The sequence below is a fragment of the Cheilinus undulatus genome, linkage group 17 (assembly GCF_018320785.1).
Source record: "Cheilinus undulatus linkage group 17, ASM1832078v1, whole genome shotgun sequence".
Lineage (NCBI taxonomy): Eukaryota > Metazoa > Chordata > Actinopteri > Labriformes > Labridae > Cheilinus > Cheilinus undulatus.
The window spans coordinates 762,743-786,416 of NC_054881.1; the positions used below are offsets into that span (position 1 = coordinate 762,743).

General features: G+C 42.6%; 1 protein-coding gene across 2 annotated transcripts; it reads right to left on the reverse strand.

Annotated features, from left to right (window-relative positions):
- Positions 1–254: 254 nt before the first annotated feature.
- On the reverse strand, positions 255–21,673 carry ugcg (UDP-glucose ceramide glucosyltransferase). 2 transcript variants are annotated; one of them, XR_005993180.1, is made up of 11 exons: positions 21,263–21,673; positions 10,249–10,393; positions 9,930–10,032; positions 8,847–8,948; positions 8,644–8,756; positions 7,995–8,173; positions 7,222–7,308; positions 4,793–4,900; positions 4,486–4,564; positions 4,019–4,300; positions 255–1,526 (listed from the first exon to the last, which is right to left on the reverse strand). XR_005993180.1 is itself a non-coding variant. In XM_041810571.1 (10 exons), the coding sequence occupies exons 1-10, from the start codon at positions 21,358–21,360 to the stop codon at positions 4,130–4,132; spliced, it is 1,185 nt and encodes a 394-aa protein (XP_041666505.1). In that variant the 5' UTR covers positions 21,361–21,672; the 3' UTR covers positions 255–4,129. The 2 variants fall into 2 exon arrangements, 1 of the variants encoding a protein (XP_041666505.1); XM_041810571.1 differs by having other exon boundaries at positions 255–4,300; positions 21,263–21,672.
- Between the last annotated feature and the right edge of the window lie 2,001 nt (positions 21,674–23,674).

Here is a 23,674-nt window from a genome sequence, read left to right on the forward strand (position 1 = left end):
ACTCAATAACACATTCATCAACACACATTCATTAACATAAACTCATTAACATATTCATTTACACATATTCATTAACACACATTTATTTTCACACACTCATTAACACATTAACACACTCGTTAACACACATATATTAACACACACTCATTAACAATCATTAACACACATTCATTTACACACACTCATTAACACATTAACATACTCGTTAACACACATATATTAACACACACTCATTAACAATCATTAACACACACTCATTAACACACATTCATACACACACCCATTAACACACACTCATTAACACACACTCATTAACACACATTCATACACACACCCATAAACAGACACTCATTAACACACAATTGTTAACCCACATTAATTGATACACAATCATTAACACACTCATTAACACACACTCATTAACACACAATCGTTAACCCACATTAATTGATACACAATCATTAACACACTCATTAACACACACTCATTAACACACAATCGTTAACCCACATTAATTAATACACAATCATTAACACACTCATTAACACACACTTATTAAAAAATTCTTTAACACACAACAATTAACACACACTCATTAACACATTTATGAACACAATCATTAACACACATTCATTAACACACACTCGTTAAACTCCTAAACACGTCTGAAGCACATTTACACCGATCATAACAGACTCATTCACACATCTTTATTCACACACACTCGTTAACACAGACACATAACCACTGACTTGTTTACACACACTCGTTAACACGGACTTGTTTACGAAGACTTGTTCACACAGACTTGTTAAAATGTGCTTGTCAACACACACTTGTTAACAGACTCATTAACATGGACTCGATCACACAAAGCCATTAACACAGGCTCATTTGCACACACTCGTTCACATAGACTCATTAACACACTCATTTACACATGTTCATTAACACACACTCGTTTACACACACTCGTTTACACACACTCGTTTACACACACTCGTTCACACACACTTGTTTACACATGCTAGTTAACACACTCATTTACATTTGCTTGTTAACACACACTCGTTTACACACACTCGTTTACACACACTCGTTTACACACACTCGTTCACACACACTTGTTTACACATGCTAGTTAACACACTCTTACATGTGCTCGTTAACACACATTCGTTTTACACATGCTAGTTAACACACTCATATACATTTGCTCGTTAACACACACTCGTTTACACACACTCGTGTACAGTGATCAGACTGGTAGATTTACGTTCAGAAATGTGATTTTTTTATTTTTTTGGTCCTTTTTTTTTTCTTTCTTTGATGTTGGGTGAAATGTTTCGACCATTTGGCGTCTGAATACTGATTGGTCGATTCCTTCAGTGCTCGCTGGGTAAAAGTCTTTTTTCTTCTACTTGTCAGGATAGGAACAGGTTTTAAAAGAGTCCAGGATGTTGGCAGAACTTGTTCACTTTAAATCAGCTTCTTAAATCAGAAACTCGACGTTTGAATGTTTTTTACTGTGAAGTCAGAGAAGAGAAAGAAACTTTAGTTTTTATTCTTAGGTTAAAAATGAAGATTTTACTCATTCATGAGATTTAATTCATTTACAAATTTGTTCTCCAGGACTTTTATTCTGAAATCTCATAAACACACTATGGGAAGTTTTTTTAGTTTTATTGTTGAAAATAAAAAAAATTATTTAACTTTATAGTGAGATGACAAAGTTATAAAAAAATGTTGAATTATTTTAGAACGGAGAGAATTTTGTTTAATGCCAACAGTTTGATTAATAAATTATTGATCACTGATCAGGAGACTTTTTAAATTTTTTAATAAATAAAGACAGATTCGCCACTCTCTCCTGTTTTCAGATTTTTTGTATTTAATTTTTATGAACTTCTTTTGCTTGAATTATCAGCACTTTTAAAACAATGAAATAATTGTCTGATTTAAAAACAAACTTTTTTTTTTTCTTAAAAACCATCAGCGACCTGTGGAGAGTCTTTATGGAAATCTAAGGCTGGAGAGCTCAGTGGGTTCCCCCAGATCCAGGTGGAACACCTGAGTACCGGCCAGATCTACGCCGCTCTGGAGAACGGCGTCCTCTAAAGTTTATCTGATAACCTCTGGTGGTTTTACTGGTACGCTTTAACAGTTTAGATCTGGGGGTTTAAATGGCGCTCACTTTATTTTATAAATCAGAATGGCGTAAAAATGTCAGTCAGGCCAGCTGCACAGGAGACGAGTCCAGGCCCCATGGCCCCTAAAACCGCCTAGATGGGTTAGGGTCAGAGTCCTGGTATGAGGTCTGTCACAGCTGAGTATCTGTCCTGATCTGGTCTGAGGAGTCTGTGTGATCAGTTCTCTGCTCCTGGTCCAGTCCGAGCCTCTCTGATCTCTGTGTAAAGTGAGCACCACCTGCTGTGGCCACAGGTGGGGGAGGAGCCACAGGTGGGGGAGGAGCCACAGGCTGGGCCTGGACCTGGTCACTTGTGTACATAGGACGTGGTCTGGGCCATCTGTGCCCTGATCTGGAATCATGAATATAAACAGCTCTGAGTCCAGATCTACAGGACTCTGATGTCATACCCAGAGTAGCCAATGAGGAACAGGAGGCGTGGCCAACAGGACACAAACATGGCAGCTAACATACACGACCGAGCCATGGGGGGGTGGGGCTAATGATGTCGTGGCGACACCCTCCATGTTAAGTCATGTTTGATCCCAAGTTTCTGTGAGATCTCCACGGTGACAGTGCTAGCGTAGACAGCAGCGTTGTGGTCTCTCTGTCTGGATGAGCCTCGCTCTAGACCGCCAGGTCACAAAGCCGTGATGTGTACCTAAACAGTCTCTGATGTGCTTTTATTATGAAGGACCTGTCTCATTAAAGTCTGGTTCAGATTTAAAGTCCCAGTAAAAGAGTGCAGAGGTCTGTGGTGGGTCCTGGAGCTAGAGTAGACCCTCTGGTCTGGTGAGGGTCCAGGGTTTCAGCTGTGGCGGTCCTCATGTCTGTGTTTAAACCTCTAAAAGCGTCTGATGTGGAGCCGGCCTGAACATTTCTGCTTCCTTCACTCTCTCACGGCTCTTTTTTGAGTTTTTTCATGTGTTCATAAAAATCTTCACTAACTTCACACATTAAAGTCGAGACGAACAAGGAAACATCCAATCAGGACTGAGAATTTCAGCTCCTGCCTCCTGATTGGTTGATGTTTTCCGAGGCTGAGTGATCAAAGATGAGACGATTCAGTGCGATGCATCACTCCCTCACTTTTTTTCTGTTTATTTTTTGTCTCATCCATCCTGCACTCTCATTGGCTTGTTCTGGCAGCTATGGAGTCGTCATGGTTACAAAACTGGGGAGTTTGTTTCAGCGTTCTGAGATCCTGACCCACTGATTCTGGTCTCTGGTTTTTCTTCAGTCTTTCCTTTCAAACCTGTGAGCTCTGAATGTTGATCTCTGATCTTTAGATCTTTGATGAACCAGCCAATAGGAAACAGGTAGAGGATGGACCAATCACGTTAGCTCTGCCCGCTGTTGCTATGCTGTTCTCCTATAACTCCACCCCAGCTCCTCCCCCAGACTTGTTAGGATTTAAACAGTAGACTCAGTCTTCAGCGCTCTCTGCTGAGTCACTCTGTTTCTCTCTGACAGATTTATAATAGTCTGATGATCACTACTCAGACTTTTACCGTGTGTGTGATAGAATGTTGGGACACGGCAACAACGGCCAGAACTCACGTAATTGGTCCATCCTCTACCTGTTTCCTATTGGTCGGTTCATCAACAGGAGACAGATCAGAGAGTAAATGTGACAGAAAGAGAGGAGAGAGGCAGTCTGGAGCACACAGACCGGTTTAGATGTCAAGACTGGAGAAGAAGGTCAGACCAGAATCGCTGAGCCGTGATGTCAGGACGGTAAAAAGTCCTCTAGAGTTTTGCGACCACACTGACTCCATAGTCATCACTCATTTTAGCACCAAAGGAACATAAATAGATAAACTCACTCACTCTTCAGTTCGACTCATAAAAAACAGAAACACAAATGTCAGTCTCTTTCTCTCGTCCTCTCCGCCGTCCGTGAGGAGGAGGAGGGGGAGAGGCAGCAGGTTGCCGTGGTAACTAGACGTCGAGGATCTCCTCGGCGGTCCCACCACAGCGTAGGCGGTAGCGTCCCGTCCTCCAGCTGATGGTGGGGTCCCACAGAGCCGAGAGGAAGATCTGCACTGCCATGGACTCCCTGATGAACCACGCCACCGCAAAGTCCAGCTTCGAGAAGCAGAGGGGTCCGCCCTGCACCGTGATGTCATTGATTAATAACCAATCAGCACAGAGCGAGAAAACACAACGTTTTATAGATATTCTGACTGTTATGTGGACATCATTGTTTGAATTAAACCAAAAATATATCTGTTAAAGGTGTTAATTATCATTTAGCCCCTTCAAAATAAAAGCATGAGGTGTCGTCGATGTGGTACCTGGACTCCAGTCAGCTGGATGTAGTCAAAGATGAACCAGGCCAGACAGTGACACATGAAGAAGACCATCATGTCCCACCTGTGACACAGACCAGAAGGGTTCATTTATTTTCAGACGATGGTTCTGCGTAATGATCCTTTAGTCTGTTTTACTTTAGTAAACCTTAGCAATGATCCGTGGTCACACCACATGACCACCACAGTTCTCCTGACACCGTTCTCTCTGGGGTCTGGTCTAGTCCAGGGCCCAACAGGGATCAGAACGGTCTGATCTTTCCTCAGGCTCTGAGCTTCACCTGACACCTACCTGAACACGTAATGAGCGGCCCAGCCAATGATGAGGCTGGCCAGGAAGCACTCAGAGACGGGCTCCAGCACGGTGCCTGGCAGCATGTTTATCCGTAACTTTGTCCACCTGGAAGCACAAAATATAACTGGAATCAAAACAGGAAGTAGAACAGGAAGTAAAACAGGAAACAGAACAGCATTCATCTTAGATTAAAGGCAGAAGTATTCACCATCAGACTGCTGGATTTAAATCATGCATTTATTACATCCAGATATCAAGCTTTTGTTTTATAATAATCAGTTTACAATTTAATAATACAGATCCCACCTGTTTAAAGTTTCCCCATCAGCATAATGAAGGATGATAATCCAGAAAATAAACGTGCTATTTGATAATAACTAAAATCAAACTGGAGTCATGGTAAATGTCATTGATATGCATGTATTTAATTTCCTTTACTTCATGAAATGAGCCCGTCTGTATGAGGGACAGGCTGCAGTGATAAACAGGTCGTTAATGATTTTCTAACGAGTCTCATAAACAGTAAAGATAAAGGACTATAAAACAGTAAATTAACTCCAGGTAGATTATTCACTGAGTCTGTCGGTCTCTGAATGTGCTGCTCCTACAGAGGTCCATAGAGACGTCTGACCTGATTTAACCATGGTGAACAGTTTAAACTGGATAAAAATGTAATGTCAGCTCAAATTGCATGGGGATGCTGAGAGCTGCTAAAAATAGCTGAAAAAGCAAAAAAAAACTGAAAAAAGCATAAAAAATATCTAAAAATAGCATAAAATAGCTAAATAGAAAAAATAACGGAAAATAGCATAAAAAATCTCTAAAAATAGCATAAAATAGCTGAAAATAGCATATAAATAGCATAAATAGCTAAAAAGCAAAAATGGTTGAAAATTGCATAAAAGCTGAAGAGTGCAGTAGCTGATTAGTGAAAATGTACATAAAAAAATTAAAAAGAGAGCCATTTAGACCTTTGTCTCCAGAGTTCCACTAAAGCACACTGTTTTATAATATTGTTGAGGTGAGTGCTTTAAAAATGATAAATTAAAGCCACTTGTATGAGACAGTTTGAGAGAGTGTTGATGCGTGACGTGTTGTGTGTGTCTGAAAGACTCTCAGGTTGCTATGGTGATCAATGCCGTATGACATCATAGCTAATCAGTCACAGATGGGGTCAAAGCTAATTAGTCACACCTGTGAAAGCTTCTGTAAAAAACAGCTCAGAAAACTGAGTTGAGTGGCCAGAGCATGCACTCAAACAAAGTTAATTTAAGCTGAACTTGTGAAACCTAGCAGAAAACCAAAGGTATTGTGAGAATCAGCAGAAGTTGCTGAACGCGGTGATATATTTTTTATGAGTGGGAAGTGAAAAACCATGGTTCAAGAGCGAGTTAAAAAAGTGTTTCCAAAAGCTCGCACTCAGGAATCTTCATTCAACAATTGTATTGCTGCAGATGGGGAACTGAAGGGATGCTGGTCACGCTTTGAAGCTCACTTTGCCAAAACCATTGATCCTGTTGACCTCAAATCTTTCTTGTAAGCAAGAGGAGATGTGTGGCTACGTTTTGCTGTTTATATTATAACCGTGGACCAAATATTTTTTTCAGGAGAGCAGTTTGTTTGGGAAGTTCAACCTCTACTTCACACAGCATCTGTGCTCTAAGTGTGACATCATCACTCTAAGGCTCTCCATTTAACCCCATTGTAAACGTCTGAGAGAGCTCAGATATTCATGAAGTTTGATCAGTGATTATAAATAACTGGTAAAAGATATCAATAATGTGAATCAGTCCTAGATAGCTGAAGAGTTTGTCTACGTTTTAAATCAAAAATGAAGTCTGTATGTGGAAGTGAGCTAAAGTTATAAGCCTTAGAAGTTGAAACAGTTTAAGAGGATTTAAAGAGCTGGCCCATCTGAAATAATGTTTTTTCAGTTTTAGAAAAAGCAAAATAGTTAAAAAAGCATAAATAGTATAGATTATTATAAATACCTGAAAAGAGCACAAGAAGCTGAAGAGTATCATAGTAGAATAGTGAAAATAGCCTGAGAAAATGCCAAAGTTATGAGGAGCTGAAGAAAGAATAAATTTTCAGAAAAGCCCCATTCATTTGAATGGGAACATTTTTGCTGAAGAAGTTAAATATTTTTAAAATTATAAAAGTTATAAATAAGAAAAGTCACAGCCATCATGCCCTAAAAGAGCTGAATAGGATGATATTAGAACGATGAGTATAGCTCATAGAGGGAAAGAGGAGGCAGGGTCCAAAAAACGTACGGGAAAAAAAAATGGCTGACATGAAAATCAATAGTGTGGATGCTTACTCAGCATTAATTAGAATCACTGATGTGATCTCATTCAGTACTCTGACCTGCTGCACAGCTGTGCACTCATGAACACACAATCAGATAAAAGCTGGAAGGTCACCTGATCATGCGGGACTGAAACTGGCCAATAGAGTACGACCCCGAGTTCTGCAGCGCCACCTGTGTTGCCATGGAGAACTTCCATCCTCTGAGGTGACAGAGACATCCAAATATTAAAAACCACAATGGAACAATAAGGAGCTAATGCTAACATGCTTACTTTAAATGATAGCTTTAGCCATGAAGTAATCCTCTAATGCTAACATGCTAACGTGCTAACCTGTCAGCAATAGCTTTAGCCATGAAGTATTCCTCTAATGTTAACGTGCTAACCTGTCAGCGATAGCTTTAGCCATGAAGTAATCCTCTAATACTAACGTGCTAACCTGTCAGCGATAGCTTTAGCCATGAAGTAATCCTCTAATGTTAACATGCTAATGTGCTAACCTGTCAGCGATAGCTTTAGCCATGAAGTATTCCTCTAATGTTAACGTGCTAACCTGTCAGCGATAGCTTTAGCCATGAAGTAATCCTCTAATGCTAACGTGCTAACTTGTCAGCGATAGCTTTAGCCATGAAGTAATCCTCTAATGTTAACATGCTAACGTGCTAACCTGTCAGTGATAGCTTTAGCCATGAAGTATTCCTCTAATGTTAACGTGCTAACCTGTCAGCGATAGCTTTAGCCATGAAGTAATCCTCTAATGCTAACGTGCTAACCTGTCAGCGATAGCTTTAGCCATGAAGTAATCCTCTAATGTTAACATGCTAACGTGCTAACCTGTCAGTGATAGCTTTAGCCATGAAGTATTCCTCTAATGTTAACGTGCTAACCTGTCAGCGATAGCTTTAGCCATGAAGTAATCCTCTGCGATGTACTGAGCGAAGGCGACCAGTCCTCCAGCCTGGTCCAACACATCCTTCCTCATGAGACACGACATCCCTGTCACACATTTGATCCCCGTCACATTAGCGGAGATGTAGGAGCGAGGATGGGACGTCCCAAAATAAACCTAGAAACAAGGTAGCATTAGCATATGTTAGCATCAGTGGAGTAAGAATAATATCTGTATTAGCTATGTCTAGGATTGTTACATAGCCCTGATGTAGCGTTAGCTGGTTGGCATCTGTTAGCATCGTTCCATAGCCATGATGTAGCGTTAGCTGGTTGGCATCTGTTAGCATCGTTTCATAGCCATGATGTAGCTTTAGCTGGTTGGTAGCTGTTAGCATTGTTTCATAGCCCTGATGTAGCGTTAGCTGGTTAGTAGCTGTTAGCATCGTTTCATAGCCCTGATGTAGCGTTAGCTGGTTAGTAGCTGTTAGCATCGTTTCATAGCCCTGATGTAGCGTTAGCTGGTTGGTAGCTGTTAGCATCGTTTCATAGCCCTGATGTAGCGTTAGCTGGTTGGTAGCTGTTAGCATCGTTTCATAGCCCTGATGTAGCATTAGCTGGTTGGTAGCTGGTAGGTGCGTTGGTTACCTGCTCCAGAGTGGCGGCGAAGCCTTGGCGGTCTGCGACATATGGTAACCCGTGGACCAATCCCACCTTCTCTGTCATCTGATTGGTCATATCTGTCAGGGTGTCTGGTTTCACTGAAACACACAGAGTAAGCAGCAGTTAGCATTAGCTTTGATGACGTATAAATCGCTTTAGGGGGCGTGGTCAAACACAGCTGTACTGACCTCTGATGCCGCTGTCACAGATCCAGACCAGACCATATTTGGCTCCTTCATAACCCGGCATCAGGTTGTTGATCTTTGGGTTGATCCCGACCTTCTTTCCCCCTGAGAACCACAGATCAGCACATGCTAACATTAGCTGCTAACATTAGCTGCTGACATTAGCTGCTAACATTAGCTGCTAACATTAGCTGCTAACATTAGCTGCTAAGATTAGCTGCTGACATTAGCTGCTAACATTAGCTGCTGACATTAGCTGCTAACATTAGCTGCTAACATTAGCTGCTGACATTAGCTGCTAACATTAGCTGCTAACATTAGCTGCTGACATTAGCTGCTAACATTAGCTGCTGACATTAGCTGCTGACATTAGCTGCTAAGATTAGCTGCTGACATTAGCTGCTGACATTAGCTGCTAACATTAGCTGCTGACATTAGCTGCTGACATTAGCTGCTAAGATTAGCTGCTGACATTAGCTGCTGACATTAGCTGCTAACATTAGCTGCTGACATTACCTGCTGACATTAGCTGCTAACATTAGCTGCTAACATTAGCTGCTGACATTAGCTGCTAACATTAGCTGCTGACATTAGCTGCTGACATTAGCTGCTGACATTAGCTGCTAAGATTAGCTGCTGACATTAGCTGCTGACATTAGCTGCTAAGATTAGCTGCTGACATTAGCTGCTGACATTAGCTGCTAAGATTAGCTGCTGACATTAGCTGCTAAGATTAGCTGCTAACATTAGCTGCTAACATTAGCTGCTAAGATTAGCTGCTGAAATTAGCTGCTGACATTAGCTGCTAACATTAGCTGCTAACATTAGCTGCTGACATTAGCTGCTAACATTAGCTGCTAACATTAGCTGCTAACATTAGCTGCTAACTAAAGGAAGGAACTACAGTAGACTACAGCCAGTATTTCTGTACCACTGTCTAAAATGTCCAGAGTTCCTGTCAGCGTTCCTGACTCAAACATTCCCAGAGTCCTGGGTGCCAGAGGTCAGGGGTCAGCTAGGAACTGTTGTTAGCTCTCTGATAAACACAGACACACAGCAGGAACATCAGAAGGCTTTTAGTCTCACCGATGAATAGTCGAGCGTCTACGTTGGGATATTTTCCTAACAGCTTTTTGCAGACGTCCACAGCTGGATCATCCTGATCCTGAACACACAGCAGGATCTCATACTGTGAAACAACAGCAGACAGGTTAGACGATCTCTGATTGGCTGGGAGGAAGTTTAATAGGAGCGTTAGCTAGGAGAGATGGTGCTGTTAGTCTGAGCATGAACCACAGATCAGAGCTGTCGGCCGTTTACTGAGCTCAGAGGCAGTCTGATGGTGGGATGGACATGTCAGAGGTCACCCTGGGGTCAAATGAACATCAGTGGTGTGTTCAGGTACCTTGGGGTAGTCCAGCGTGAAAAACGTCTCCAGGTTGGAGATGAGGTTGGGGTCCACGCCCTTCAGAGGCTTCAGCAGAGAAACTCCAACCATCTGCACGAACGGCTGTTTGACCTCCGACCTTTTCCTGTGGAGGTGGAGACGCCTGAGAAAGAAGCACAGGTCAAAGGTCACTGACAGTAGCATCAGGAAAACAACAGGCTCATTCTGATAAAGGTCAGAGGGATGAAAAATATGAACAGGATAATCTCATTCTGTCTACAGCCGGCCAATCAGCACGGAGGGATGGACGTTAAAGAAAACCACATTTCAGAGATTTAAGACGGGACCAGGACGGACAGCTGACTTTGTTAGCTTGATGCTAACACATAACAGAAACTGCTATTAATGAACAAGGCTAGGTCAAAACAAATTAAACTGATCACTGACAAAAAATATGGTCATTAAAACCAATACCTGCCGAAGAAGAGAAGAAGGTGTCTTCAGATGGAGGCAAAGCAAGGATGGAATGGTTTACCAGCTCTGATTATGTCATCTCCAAAGGCAAGGATGGAATGTTTCACCAGCTCTGATTATGTCATCTTCAAAGGCAAGGATGGAATGTTTCACCAGCTCTGATTATGTCATCTTCAAAGGCAAGGATGGAATGTTTCACCAGCTCTGATTATGTCATCTTCAAAGGCAAGGATGGAATGTTTCACCAGCTCTGATTATGTCATCTTCAAAGGCAAGGATGGAATGTTTCACCTGCTCTGATTATGTCATCTTCAAAGGCAAGGATGGAATGTTTTACCAGCTCTGATTATGTCATCTCCAAAGGCAAGGATGGAATGTTTTACCAGCTCTAAATATGTCATCTTCAAAGCAAGGATGGAATGTTTTACCAGCTCTGATTATGTCATCTCCAAAGCAAGGATGGAATGTTTTACCAGCTCTGATTATGTCATCTCCAAAGGCAAGGATGGAATGTTTTACCAGCTCTGATTATGTCATCTTCAAAGGCAAGGATGGAACGTTTTACCAGCTCTGATTATGTCATCTTCAAAGGCAAGGATGGAACGTTTTATCAGCTCTGATTATGCCACAGATGGAGTGTTAGTGAAGCTGGGTTTTTTGGCAGCTTTTCCCCTCCATTTTTACCTAGTACTAGTGCATCTCAAAAAATTAGAATATCGTGAAAAAGTTCAATATTTTTTGTTTGTCTTTTCTGAAAGTGAAACACACAGTGGAAACTTCACACTGGACTTCAAGCAATGTGGATTCTGGTCCTCTCCACTCCTCCTCCAGACTCTGGGACCTAGAAGAGCAGAGAGGACCAGAATCCACGTTGCGTGAAGTTTCCACAGTCAGTGATGATCTGGGCTGCCATGGCATCTGCTGGTGTTGGTCCACTGTGTTTTATCAGGTCAAAGGTCAGGCAGCCATCTACCAGGACATGTTAGAGACCTTCATGCTTCCTTCTGCTGACAAGCACCATGGAGATGCTGATTTGATTTTCCAGCAGGACTTGGCACCTGCCCACACTGCCAAAGGTACCAAAAGCTGCTTCAGTGACCATGGTGTTACTGTGACTCTGACCTGAACCCCATAGAGGATCTATGGAAGATGAGAGACACCAGACCCAACAATGCAGATGACCTGAAGGCCGCTATCAGAGCAACCTGGGCTTCATTACACCTGAGCAGTGCCACAGGCTGATCGCCTCCATGCCACGCCGCATTGATGCAGTAATTCATGCAAAAGGAGGCCCAACTAAGTACTGATGCATAGAAATGAACAGAAGCCTGACATTTCTGTTTAAAACATCCTTTTTTATTGATCTTATATAATATTCTAATTTTCTGAGATACTGAATTTTGGGTTTTCTTATCTGTCAGCCATAATCATCAACATTTCAAGAAATAAAGGCTGAAATATTTCACTCTGTGTGTGATGAGTCTATATAATATATGGGTTTACCTTTCTGACATGAGTGACAAAAATATTGAACTTTTTCATGATATTCTAATTTTCTGAGATGTACTAGTAGAAGGCCATAGCTGGTAACCTTTAGAAAAGTGGGTGGAGCTGGCGAGAAGCGAGATCTAGACCGGCCCTCTTTGGGAGGTGTCCTCTGATAACGTCAGTCATGAAGTGTCGCTATAAAACAGATCGTGTGATTGGCTGACGGACATGCCGTTTAAATAAGTTTGGTAAAACTTCTCTCTGGTTTCCTTCACATCTGTGAGATTTCTACTAAATGCAATAAAAATTCTCTGACATTTCCTTACAGATAAATCACTGATACAAAAAAACTTTATTTAAACAGCCAGACATTACAGTCACACGTCTGCCTTTAAGGCGCCGCAGTCTGCTGGTCACATGACGTGGCGGTCTGTCCTGGAGCGTTAGCAGAGACAGAGGACACATTTATTAAAGAGCACTTCTATTTTTAGTAACAATATAAACACCTATCATCAGAAACCAAGCTAACTCCTGCACGTCTGAACAGAAGAAAGAGCTTCAACACCAAAATAACGGTCTGTATCAGTCGACCATGAATAACAGAGATAGGACGGTTTAAACGTGGGGTTCTAACGCTGACAACTGAGGAACATAAATGTTCAGACCTGAACCAGCAGAGGACCAGGATGCTGGTCTGTGGATCTCCATGTTTGATTTAAAGCTGAGCTCTGCTGAACTCCTTTAACCCTCTCCTGACCAGGACAGTTCCACTGATGCTGACACAGCCGGGCTCTGTCTGAGGGTTAAAACCAGACTAAGAATGAGACGTTTCTGTTCTTCTACATCCCTATCATGGACATAAGCTGGACTAGATCCGTCTGAGTTTAAAGGGAGAGAACATTCTGACTCCATCAGAGATGTTGGAGTTTCTGTGGGATCCTACAGCTGTTAAACGTCTGCTCATTAACGTTAACCCTGGTTTATCAGCGGGAGTTTAGGCCCTGGTATCAGACATGACAGGATGGTTTTATGGTCCTCGTTTCCCGGCCCTAGCTGGTCTTCATCTACACCCTAATCTGGTTCCTGCTCTAGAAGGACTGTCTGCCTGATTCTGGATGATTCCATCGCTCACTAACCTCCTCAGAAACGTTACGTAAACCTGACGAAGGACTGGAACAATCCCAGGGGTCTTTGAAGGTCCTGGAAAGTGCTGGAAATCCTTTAATCTCCCAAAGACCCAGAGAGAATTACATAAAAGTTGTCAATCCTGTGAAAGAGTGAATATGTGGAGCCCCAGCGATTAATGACATAACTGAATCCTGAAACCCACCGTTCAGACGGGGGGTTTGGTCCTGAGGGTCATGGGACCCCTGTGGAATGGGTCTGATCACTGATCACATGACTGAGAGGAGGAGTCATGGCAGCGATGGAGGCGTTCACAGTCAGAGCTACAGCGCTCAGGGTCGCCTCAGACTGGACTGAAGCTCCATGAAAAACCCTGAAACCCTGAAACCCTGAAACCCTGGAGGTTACAGCTGATCAGAACTGAAGCTCAAACAGATGACATGACATCATTGTTTCAGAGCAGGATGGGGCCTTGGAGAAAAGCTAATGAAGGTTATTCACTAACATTCACAGAAAAAGTTTGGAGATGATTCGAGATAAAGATGAGGACGTCACTGAGCCTGTTCAGGCTGACGTGTTTAAACCCACATGTTCAGGGTCTGAATGGATGCTGCATGGTTATTAACTGTAGCTCATTCACCCTCAGACAGGAGCATTAGAGTTTAAACTCACAGAACTGAGAACATCAGACAGTGCCGATAGGAGACCACCCACAGATAGGTTAGGGTTAGGTTGGTCCCAGCGGAACCAGTTTACAGGGACCAGGAGGAACTGGGGGAAACTAGAGCCCGGTATGAGCTGGAGTAGAGGACACTGGTTTGAAGATAATCCCAGTTAGAGTTTATAAAAGAACCCCAGTCCCATCCTGCTCTGATGAGTGTTTTTCCTCGGTCACACAGCACTGACCAGACCGGACGCTAAGATGGAGCCCTGTGTGGGACAGCTAACACCCTACCGGCCCGTTCCTCTGACCTTCTGACCACTAACACCTGCTCATGCAGTGGCATCTCCTCTCACCTGCATCACAGGCGCCCACTTCCTCCTTCAGTCTGCCCACCCACGTAAAACACAGAATGACAGACGATGCATTCAGTTTGAGAAATCAGAATATCGTCCCTGACTAACGAGGGTTTCACTGCTCTAATCAAAGTTTCTCACATCCTCGTCAGCCAGAACGCTCCAAACACACCAGCTAATTATAATAGTAGTAGCGCTGGAGTCAGATTTACAGACTGTTTTTACACTCCACTTGTTTTTAAGCCGTAGGTGAACTATTTTCCTGACTGTTGTTTGCCAAAGGCATCGTAATATCACCCTAGTTTACACGTAGCCGCTGTAGTTAAATCAGCGTTAATACCCGGCCCTAGTTTACACGTAGCCGCTGTAGTTAAATCAGCGTTAATACCCGGCCCTAGTTTACACGTAGCCGCTGTAGTTAAATCAGCTGTAATACCCGGCCCTAGTTTACACGTAGCCGCTGTAGTTAAGTCAGCGTTAATACCCGGCCCTAGTTTACACGTAGCCGCTGTAGTTAAATCAGCGTTAATACCCGGCCCTAGTTTACACGTGGCGCTGTAGTTAAATCAGCGTTAATACCCGGCCCTAGTTTACACGTAGCCGCTGTAGTTAAATCAGCGTTAATACCCGGCCCTAGTTTACACGTAGCCGCTGTAGTTAAGTCAGCGTTAATACCCGGCCCTAGTTTACACGTAGCCGCTGTAGTTAAGTCAGCGTTAATACCCGGCCCTAGTTTACACGTAGCCGCTGTAGTTAAGTCAGCGTTAATACCCGGCCCTAGTTTACACGTAGCCGCTGTAGTTAAATCAGCGTTAATACCCGGCCCTAGTTTACACGTAGCCGCTGTAGTTAAATCAGCGTTAATACCCGGCCCTAGTTTACACGTAGCCGCTGTAGTTAAATCAGCGTTAATACCCGGCCCTAGTTTACACGTAGCCGCTGTAGTTAAATCAGCGGTAATACCGGCCCTAGTTTACACGTAGCGCTGTAGTTAAGTCAGCGTTAATACCCGGCCCTAGTTTACACGTGGCGCTGTAGTTAAATCAGCGTTAATACCCGCCCTAGTTTACACGTAGCCGCTGTAGTTAAATCAGCGTTAATACCCGGCCCTAGTTTACACGTAGCCGCTGTAGTTAAATCAGCGTTAATACCCGGCCCTAGTTTACACGTAGCAGCTGTAGTTAAATCAGCGTTAATACCCGCCCTAGTTTACACGTGGCCGCTGTAGTTAAGTCAGCGTTAATACCCGGCCCTAGTTTTGCGTAGCGCTGTAGTTAAATCAGCGTTAATACCCGGCCCTAGTTTACACGTAGCCGCTGTAGTTAAGTCAGCGTTAATACCCGGCCCTAGTTTACACGTAGCCGCTGTAGTTAAATCAGCGTTAATACCCGGCCCTAGTTTACACGTAGCCGCTGTAGTTAAGTCAGCGTTAATACCCGGCCCTAGTTTACACGTAGCCGCTGTAGTTAAGTCAGCGTTAATACCCGGCCCTAGTTTACACGTAGCCGCTGTAGTTAAATCAGCGTTAATACCCGGCCCTAGTTTACACGTAGCCGCTGTAGTTAAGTCAGCGTTAATACCAGGCCCTAGTTTACACGTAGCCGCTGTAGTTAAGTCAGCGTTAATACCCGGCCCTAGTTTACACGTAGCCGCTGTAGTTAAATCAGCGTTAATACCCGGCCCTAGTTTACACGTAGCCGCTGTAGTTAAATCAGCGTTAATACCCGGCCCTAGTTTACACGTAGCCGCTGTAGTTAAATCAGCGTTAATACCCGGCCCTAGTTTACACGTAGCCGCTGTAGTTAAGTCAGCGTTAATACCCGGCCCTAGTTTACACGTAGCCGCTGTAGTTAAGTCAGCGTTAATACCCGGCCCTAGTTTACACGTAGCCGCTGTAGTTAAATCAGCGTTAATACCCGGCCCTAGTTTACACGTAGCCGCTGTAGTTAAGTCAGCGTTAATACCCGGCCCTAGTTTACACGTAGCCGCTGTAGTTAAATCAGCGTTAATACCCGGCCCTAGTTTACACGTGGCGCTGTAGTTAAATCAGCGTTAATACCCGGCCCTAGTTTACACGTAGCCGCTGTAGTTAAATCAGCGTTAATACCCGCCCTAGTTTACACGTAGCCGCTGTAGTTAAATCAGCGTTAATACCCGCCCTAGTTTACACGTGGCCGCTGTAGTTAAGTCAGCGTTAATACCGCCCTAGTTTACACGTGGCGCAGTAGTTAAATCAGCGTTAATACCCGGCCCTAGTTTACACGTAGCCGCTGTAGTTAAATCAGCGTTAATACCCGGCCCTAGTTTACACGTAGCCGCTGTAGTTAAATCAGCGTTAATACCCGGCCCTAGTTTACACGTAGCCGCTGTAGTTAAATCAGCGTTAATACCCGGCCCTAGTTTACACGTAGCCGCTGTAGTTAAGTCAGCGTTAATACCTGGCCCTAGTTTACACGTAGCCGCTGTAGTTAAATCAGCGTTAATACCCGGCCCTAGTTTACACGTAGCCGCTGTAGTTAAATCAGCGTTAATACCCGGCCCTAGTTTACACGTAGCCGCTGTAGTTAAGTCAGCGTTAATACCTGGCCCTAGTTTACATGTAGCCGCTGTAGTTAAAGTCAGCGTTAATACCCGCCCTAGTTTACACGTAGCCGCTGTAGTTAAATCAGCGTTAATACCCGGCCCTAGTTTACACGTAGCCGCTGTAGTTAAATCAGCGTTAATACCCGGCCCTAGTTTACACGTAGCCGCTGTAGTTAAATCAGCGTTAATACCTGGCCCTAGTTTACATGTAGCCGCTGTAGTTAAGTCAGCGTTAATACCCGGCCCTAGTTTACACGTAGCCGCTGTAGTTAAATCAGCGTTAATACCCGGCCCTAGTTTACATGTAGCCGCTGTAGTTAAAGGAATCTCCAGATCCTTAAAAAAACTAAAAACATTTTTCAATCACACTGTTGCCACTAGGGATGCACCGAAAATTTGGCCACTGAAAATTTTCGGCTGAAAATGTCCCAAAAGTGCATTTTCAGTTTTCGGCCGAAAGACTTTTATCTCTGAAACAACAAGGCCGAAACACGACATTTTGATGATGCAAGCAAAAACCGCGGCCAGCACGCGCTTGGCTCGGTGGTTCTCAAATAGGGGTACATGAAGGCACTCCAGGGGGTAGGCGAGATTTTAAAATACATGCAGACTATTGAAGAAAAATAGCGCCTTTCTTTGCACGTCAGGAGCGACACGATTTTGCGAGTACACGTATGTTCTAAAATCACATTTTATCACATCACATCCTTCACTCCTGCGTAACGCGCCACTTTTACGCACAGCCAGGCTGTCAGAGCCGTTTAGTTTCACGGTTTCATTCACTGCCAGCCACGCTTGTAAGAGGAGGGACTGACTTTTCATTCATTGCATGTCAAATATGATCAATCAGAGTTATAATATCACACAGCTGAGGCTGGCGGTGGGAGGAGTTAACTCTCCACGGACTGGCTCACCTGTTTGTGTTCCAGACTGGTCAGAGGAGTCATTCAGCTGGTTGATCTGGAGCTTTTATCAGTCGTATGTCTGAGGTCAGAGGAGACTGGTGGTAAATATTTCACTAAAGTCCCGTTAGTTTAGAAACAGCTCCAGCTGTGTGAGTTTCATGGTGGTGGTGGCGATTTTTAAGGCAGAGGAACAAAAACGTCCTCCTCTCCAACTCCACCTGATGTTTGATATCTCCTCATATCTGTCTGTATCAGTTCTTGTGTTTTAGCCTCTTTTTTATCCTGGTAGAGAGGGAGACAGGCAGCAGGCAGCCCCATATGAGCGCAAATGTGCTACTTAAATATCCGCAGCAATGTCGCGCTGTGAAACGATGTTGCAGGTGAGGAAGCTTGCTTTGACTCGCTACAGGTTCAAATGTAAATATTCTGTGTGAATAATTTGCATGAAAAAATTGCGTCTAGAGTGTAAGGACCTTAAGTTTATAAACTGGAGTTAATATTTTGTAGGCTCTTAGATTTAATGACCCTAAACCCCCTGAGTCTCCCCCATGGCAGGATGGTTTGACCCACACTGGAGCATGCCTGTTAATCACTGCATTCACAACCTCTCCATTCATAAAAAGGTTTAGGATTTATTTTTTGTGAAGAAATGCTGATCTATAACTAAGTTCATGATTTCAGTTGGAGAAGAGAGAAGTCTTTTTTATAATTAGTTTATTATTTACAGGTTTTTAGTTCTTTCTAGTCCTTTGTTTTGATTTCCAAACTGTTCCAGAGAGACCGCTGCAGCCAGTCAGAGGTTTACACACTTCTGGGTTTAAAGCCTTTCAGTCTCTGTTCAACAGCTACATTCATTTGAATTCCCACATTTAGAGATGAGAAGATGTGCCATGACTTTAGTCATGCATTTTTAACATTTAAAATGTATGAAAAAAATCTAATATTTGTAATTTGAAAGTGTTTATCAGTGACAAAGTCTGATAAATCAGAGGCTGTCTCAGCTCTTTAATGTCTTTCCTTTTGGCCAAAAAGCTTTGAGCTGTTTAGGGGGTTCTTCGCTGACAAAAGGCTGAGAACCACTGATTTAATGTAGACATGAGTGGGTCGAGTTAAACATTTTATTTTGTATTTGATTTGATTTTATATTGTGTATTGTTGGAATGAGGTGCTTAATAAATATTTACATAATTTTGTAATTGATTTATTCTTTGAAGCATTAATATTAATTTTTGCAATTGCAGTTGGTTTTAGTGAGGTTAGTACACAGCCATAGCCATAAATGCAATGGTACTAATAACTGGCATAGTTATTTCTTTCTGTGTTTCCGTTTTCGGTTTCAGCCAAGAATTTTCATTTCGGCGCATCCCTAGTCGCCACTTTACACCAAATTACCTCATTTTAACCCATTTTTGCAACTTCAAACACATTTTTGTCAATTTTAAACACTTTCTTGCACATTACTGACACTATTAACTCCTTTTACCACTTCTTAAGCCACATTTCATAATTTGATATTTCTGCCCCTGCTAACCCTCTTTTTTACCAGTTTACATCAATTTTCACCCATTTCACCAAATGTCCACCTATTTTTTGCCACTTTAACCCATTTTTGCCAATTTCAGGTTATTTTTGGCACTTTGATGTAATTTTTGGCATTTCTAACCCATTTTTGCTACTTTTAAAATCTAATTTCACCACCTTTCCCACCATTTTTGCCATTATTAACCCATTTTAGCTATTTTTTGTGTATTTTAATTCTGTTTTTAACTAAATAATTTACATTTTTCACTACACAAATGAATTAGGATGTGTTTGTTTGATCAGAGAGGTTATTATTCAGGTTAAATATAAAACAGCTGAACTCTACCATGGACCAGGATTTTGATCTTATTCATCATGAAACCGCTGAAAGTCTTAAACATGCGGTGATTCAGGAGGCATTCTGGGAGATTTCCCATGTTACTCAGTTTGGAGTGTCCCTCAGTAAAGTGTCCCATGAGGCCCTGGACCTTCACCCGAGCCCTCCATTCAACTAGAACCAGGACCCCGTACCCCTGGAGCTGGATCTGGGAGCAGGGCTGGGGCTCCCTGATCTCCATGTTGAACCTGTTTGACTGAGAACAGACGCCGGTGTTGAAACTTTATTTTGAAACAGTTCCTTTATCTGCTCAGGCATTTCTAGAGAGACAGCAGCCGGAAGAGAGACAGAAAAATCCCAGCATTGCTCCATCAGCGCTGATTTAATTTCCTTGACTGGGGTTCAGACATCTCTGAGAACCAGCCTGGTTTAGGTCTTTAAAATCGATAATAAGGGCTCAGCTGTGCCAGAACGGGCATGTTTCATTATTTATGAGAATGATTCACATTACTGCATGTGTCTTTGATAGAGTCAGAGTTGTTGAAGTTAAATCACTTTAAACTTGAGGGAAGGAGCCTCGACTGAAGATTCAGACTCAATCAGAAGAGATTTACTGATTTTACTGAGATGGACTGAAAGCCGAACTGATGTTCCACACACATTAACCCTTTAACTCTTATTTTAACATGGAGACCAGGGATAACATCAGCTAAACACACAAACATCAGAAATAATCAGATTCTTAAACGAGGTTCATCCAGAACAGGAAACTCCGTTTACTAAGGGTGACCAACCGTGACATAACCGCGACAAACGGCTGATTCTGGTATTAAAGCATCGATAAAAACATGACAGAGCAGTTAGAAACCCTATCAGGAGGGTTAGTAGTTTATCTGATCATTTACAGCCAGAACAGCTCCGCTGGTTTCGCGGTTAGCGGCACTGACTGACAGAGCTAACAGGTGTAACGGTTTAAACAGTGACCGTGTTATCTGGAGACTTTCAGCAGGATACGTCTGAGGTTGTTGTAGGTAGAGATAAATTGTCTAGATTTACAGTAAAACTTATCTAATAAGTATTTTTATAAGAACATTTTTATAAAACATCCAGCATTATTAGTCTTTAATTTTAACTCTACATTTTATCCGGCTGTTGTTCTTAAATTTGTATTTTTTAGCTGATGCTTCTGTCTACATCGATTCCTTTCATTAACACACAATTCAGTTTAGTGTGAACTGAAAATATAAATTCATTTTAAGACGTACCAGGTCCAGTTATTTGTCTAATAATCACTGACATATTTAGCTGAAAGTCACCACTTAACACGGTATCTGTTTACGTCGTTACACCGGCTAACGGTTAAACAGGAAAACGCCCAACAGAGAAGCGTCGTAAGCCGCAGATTTCACTTCACTTTCCCTCGCTCGGAGCCCTGGCAGTGACCCAGACTTTAGTTTGATTTAATACTGAATTAATGACCGTTAAAGAGGTTAAATTAATGAGTCCCAGCCCAGGAACAGAAGCCTCGGCGGCTCTGCTAGCCGTTAGCCTAGCCTAGCCTAGCCTAGCCTAGCGTACTCACACATAGATGATGGACATGAAGTGCATGAGCCACAGCACGAAGAACAGGATGAAGCCGAACACGGCCAGGCCCTGCAGGGCGAGCTCCAGCACCGACATCACGGTCAGCGGGGGCCGCCGGGGCTGGAGGCCGGCGGAGGGTCACACGCGCTAGGGGTGCAGTCCAGCAGTCGATCGGCCTCGGAGAGGGACGGACCCGGGGATCGGGGAGGAACCAGGATCCGACCGTCGATGAAGCGAGCGGGGCTGGAGGAGGCTGGAGATCCGGAGCGGGGCACCGGGAGGAGGTCAGAGAGCGGCCCGGGTCAGGAGCTCCTCGGACGGGGACGCGGGGACCGGCCTCGGCCTGGTGATGGTGTCCGGGTCACGGTGCGGGATTCTCGGTTTGACAGTCAGCAGACCGGCCGACGGTCAGCTGACCTACCGGGGGGAGCGGCGGAGCCACGGACGCTGGGTAGCAACAGACACCATGACACTTCCGGTTTACTTCAAAATAAGAGCCACGTGATAAATACGACCTTTGGACTGAAGAGCGATTAAACAGACCTGCTGTAAATGTTCTGTTTTTATTTTATACAATAAAATAGAACTTTATCATGGGGAAACAGCTTTAAATGAAGAGATACGACATTTAACTGTGAGGTTTTACCGTTAGACAAAGGTTGGAGGGTCTTCAGGGCCTTTACATCAAATAAGACATAAACCTAAAAACATCAATAAACTAGTAATTATCATTTTTATTTAAAAAAGACTCAATTACAGTAATCTGAGTAAATTTAATTAGCCTCTTTAAACCTCTGATTATGGGAAAATAAAATAAAATAAAGATATTTCAGTAGCACACATAAACCATTTCACTGTTTTATTTTCTCATGAGAACAAAAATAAAATCATAAAACTGTTTCCTGTTCTATCACACATACGTGTGAGCTGTAATCATTTTAGTGAAATTAAAAAATAATCAGACTTTTCCGTCATTTAACTGAAAATTTTCTCTCCATGTTTTATCAGCTGGTCTTCAGGTTTTCATAGGCTGAGAGCTGAAACAGGAAGTGTTGTGAGTTTCCCTGATAGGCCACACCCACACAGGTGAGTCAAAGGTAAACAATGATTTTATCTGCAGTTTCTGCAGAAAATTTTCCATCACAGTGTTTCAGGATGGCTTCATTATAAAAATACAGCAGAGATATGATCATTATTAGAGTTAACACAGCAGAGATGTGATCATTATTAGAGTTAACACAGCAGAGATGTGATCATTGTTAGAGTTAACACAGCAGAGATGTGATCATTGTTAGAGTTAACACAGCAGAGATGTGATCATTATTAGAGTTAACACAGCAGAGATGTGATCATTATTAGAGTTAACACAGCAGAGATGTGATCATTGTTAGAGTTAACACAGCAGAGATGTGATCATTATTAGAGTTAACACAGCAGAGATGTGATCATTATTAGAGTTAACACAGCAGAGATGTGATCATTATTAGAGTTAACACAGCAGAGATGTGATCATTATTAGAGTTAATACAGCAGAGATGTGATCATTATTAGAGTTAATACAGCAGAGATGTCATCATTATTAGAGTTAACACAGCAGAGATGTGATCATTATAAGAGTTAACACAGCAGAGGTGTGATCATTATTAGAGTTAACACAGCAGAGATGTGATCATTATTAGAGTTAACGCAGCAGAGATGTGATCATTGTTAGAGTTAACACAGCAGAGATGTGATCATTGTTAGAGTTAACACAGCAGAGATGTGATCATTATTAGAGTTAACACAGCAGAGATGTGATCATTATTAGAGTTAACACAGCAGAGATGTGATCATTGTTAGAGTTAACACAGCAGAGATGTGATCATTATTAGAGTTAACACAGCAGAGATGTGATCATTATTAGAGTTAACACAGCAGAGATGTGATCATTATTAGAGTTAACACAGCAGAGATGTGATCATTATTAGAGTTAACACAGCAGAGATGTGATCATTATTAGAGTTAATACAGCAGAGATGTGATCATTATTAGAGTTAATACAGCAGAGATGTCATCATTATTAGAGTTAACACAGCAGAGATGTGATCATTATAAGAGTTAACACAGCAGAGGTGTGATCATTATTAGAGTTAACACAGCAGAGATGTGATCATTATTAGAGTTAACGCAGCAGAGATGTGATCATTGTTAGAGTTAACACAGCAGAGATGTCATCATTGTTAGAGTTAATACAGCAGAGATGTGATCATTATTAGAGTTAACACAGCAGAGATGTCATTATTATTAGAGTTAACACAGCAGAGCTGTGATCATTATTAGAGTTATGATCATTATTAGAGTTAATACAGCAGAGGTGTGATCATTATTAGAGTTAATACAGCAGAGGTGTGATCATTATTAGAGTTAACAC